Source organism: Prosopis cineraria, unplaced genomic scaffold, assembly GCF_029017545.1.
Source record: "Prosopis cineraria cultivar Desert tree isolate PC_DT_omini unplaced genomic scaffold, ASM2901754v1 PC3, whole genome shotgun sequence".
In the NCBI taxonomy this organism is placed as follows: domain Eukaryota; kingdom Viridiplantae; phylum Streptophyta; class Magnoliopsida; order Fabales; family Fabaceae; genus Prosopis; species Prosopis cineraria.
In genome coordinates, this window is record NW_026555334.1 from 10,186,970 (window position 1) to 10,188,557 (window position 1,588).

General features: G+C 31.0%; 1 protein-coding gene across 1 annotated transcript; it reads left to right on the plus strand.

Annotated features, from left to right (window-relative positions):
* Positions 1-465: 465 nt before the first annotated feature.
* LOC129305373 (disease resistance protein RPV1-like) lies at positions 466-1,141 on the plus strand. Its single transcript, XM_054945416.1, has 2 exons — positions 466-533; positions 628-1,141. Exons 1-2 carry the CDS (start codon positions 466-468, stop codon positions 1,139-1,141), a joined length of 582 nt encoding a protein of 193 aa, XP_054801391.1.
* Positions 1,142-1,588: the final 447 nt, after the last annotated feature.

Genomic DNA, 1,588 nt, shown 5'->3' on the forward strand with positions numbered 1-1,588 from the left:
AAGAACCCAAAAAATACTTAATAAAATTAATGAACTAAAATGAAACATTAAATAAAGTTAAAGTACTAATTAAAGATATATTTTAGCCATACTACAAATTATATTTCTGCTGGATTAGAGGTTGTTTGACAGTTGCTTTGAATTTTAAAAGCTTGAGGGGTCAATTCTTTCATTCTTGAACAAATTGCATAGCGTGCAGTGTAAAATAAAATTTAATATACAGTTGATAAAAATATTTGTACACCTTGAATATAGAAAATAATGAAAAATAATTAATTTACATTAACAAATTAGTATTGGTAAGACTCCTCATATGCAATAAAATACGACCGAATATGAGATAATTGCTAATGATCTAAACTAATTAATTCTAATTATATAGCTTAAATCTAAATTTAAAATACTCTGTTTGGATTTAGGATTTCCAAAGCTAAAGTTTCAGGCTGAAGAAAGAAATTGATACGCATGATTGCAGCAATTGCTTCGATGCCATTGGCTACAGCAATTTACAAAGCTCTCAGAATCTCTCCTCCGTAATCAACCTTCTAAATAACCCAATTCTCACTATTTCTTTTCTTTGATTTGCTCATAACTCAATATTTGTTGATGATTTCTTTCTATCTGAAGTTGTAAAGATGATGTTGATTCAACTTCCACAACTTCTTCTTCTCATGTTGACATTGCTCCTCCTGCAACCAAGTATGATATATTCCTTAGCTTTAGAGAAGACATTCGCGGCAATTTCACTAGTCATCTTTATGAAGCACTTTGCAGAGCTAACATTCGAACTTTTATGGATTACAAGCTCCACAAAGGAGATAATATCTTGCCAATTCTTTTGAGAACAATTGAGGAATTAGAGATCTCTCCGATTATTTTCTCTCAGGATTATGCTTCTTCAACATGGTGTATGGAAGAACTCATTTGCATCATGGAATGCAACCATAAATATAGAAGGATTGCCATTCCTATTTTCTACAATGTAGATCCATCAAATATTCATAAACAAAATGGGAGTTTTGGAGATGGATTTGCTAAGCTAAAGCAAAGGTTTAAACATAGTCAAGAAAAAGGTGACAAAGTGGATAAATGCTTTGATCCAATCAACAAGTCTCTCTGGATGGGATTCCAAAAGTGTTAGTTCGCTTTTGACCATTCTTTTATAATTTCTTTCTTCAAATTTTGAATATAATTTTTCTTTTTTCTTTTATATTTGTGCTAGGTGTGAATCCAAACTTGTTAAAAAGATTGTTGAAGATGTTTAGAGCAAATTGAATCAAAAGTCATCCTTTCATGGTATTGATGATCAGATAAGGAAATTGAAGAGTTACCACATAAGTTTTGCATTGTGGGAAATGGGGTATGGGTGATATTGACAAGACCAATCTTGCCAAAGTTGTGTTCCACAATTTGAAAGCATAGTTTGAAGCTTTTTGCTTTGTTGAAAATGTCAAAGAACAACTAGCAAGAATTGGATTGGACAAATTACAAGAAAAATGCCTTAAAGAATTACTAAAAGATGATGATATCAACATTTGCAATATGAAATCAAGTTTTGTGAAAAGTAGGCTCCACCAGAAAAAAATAA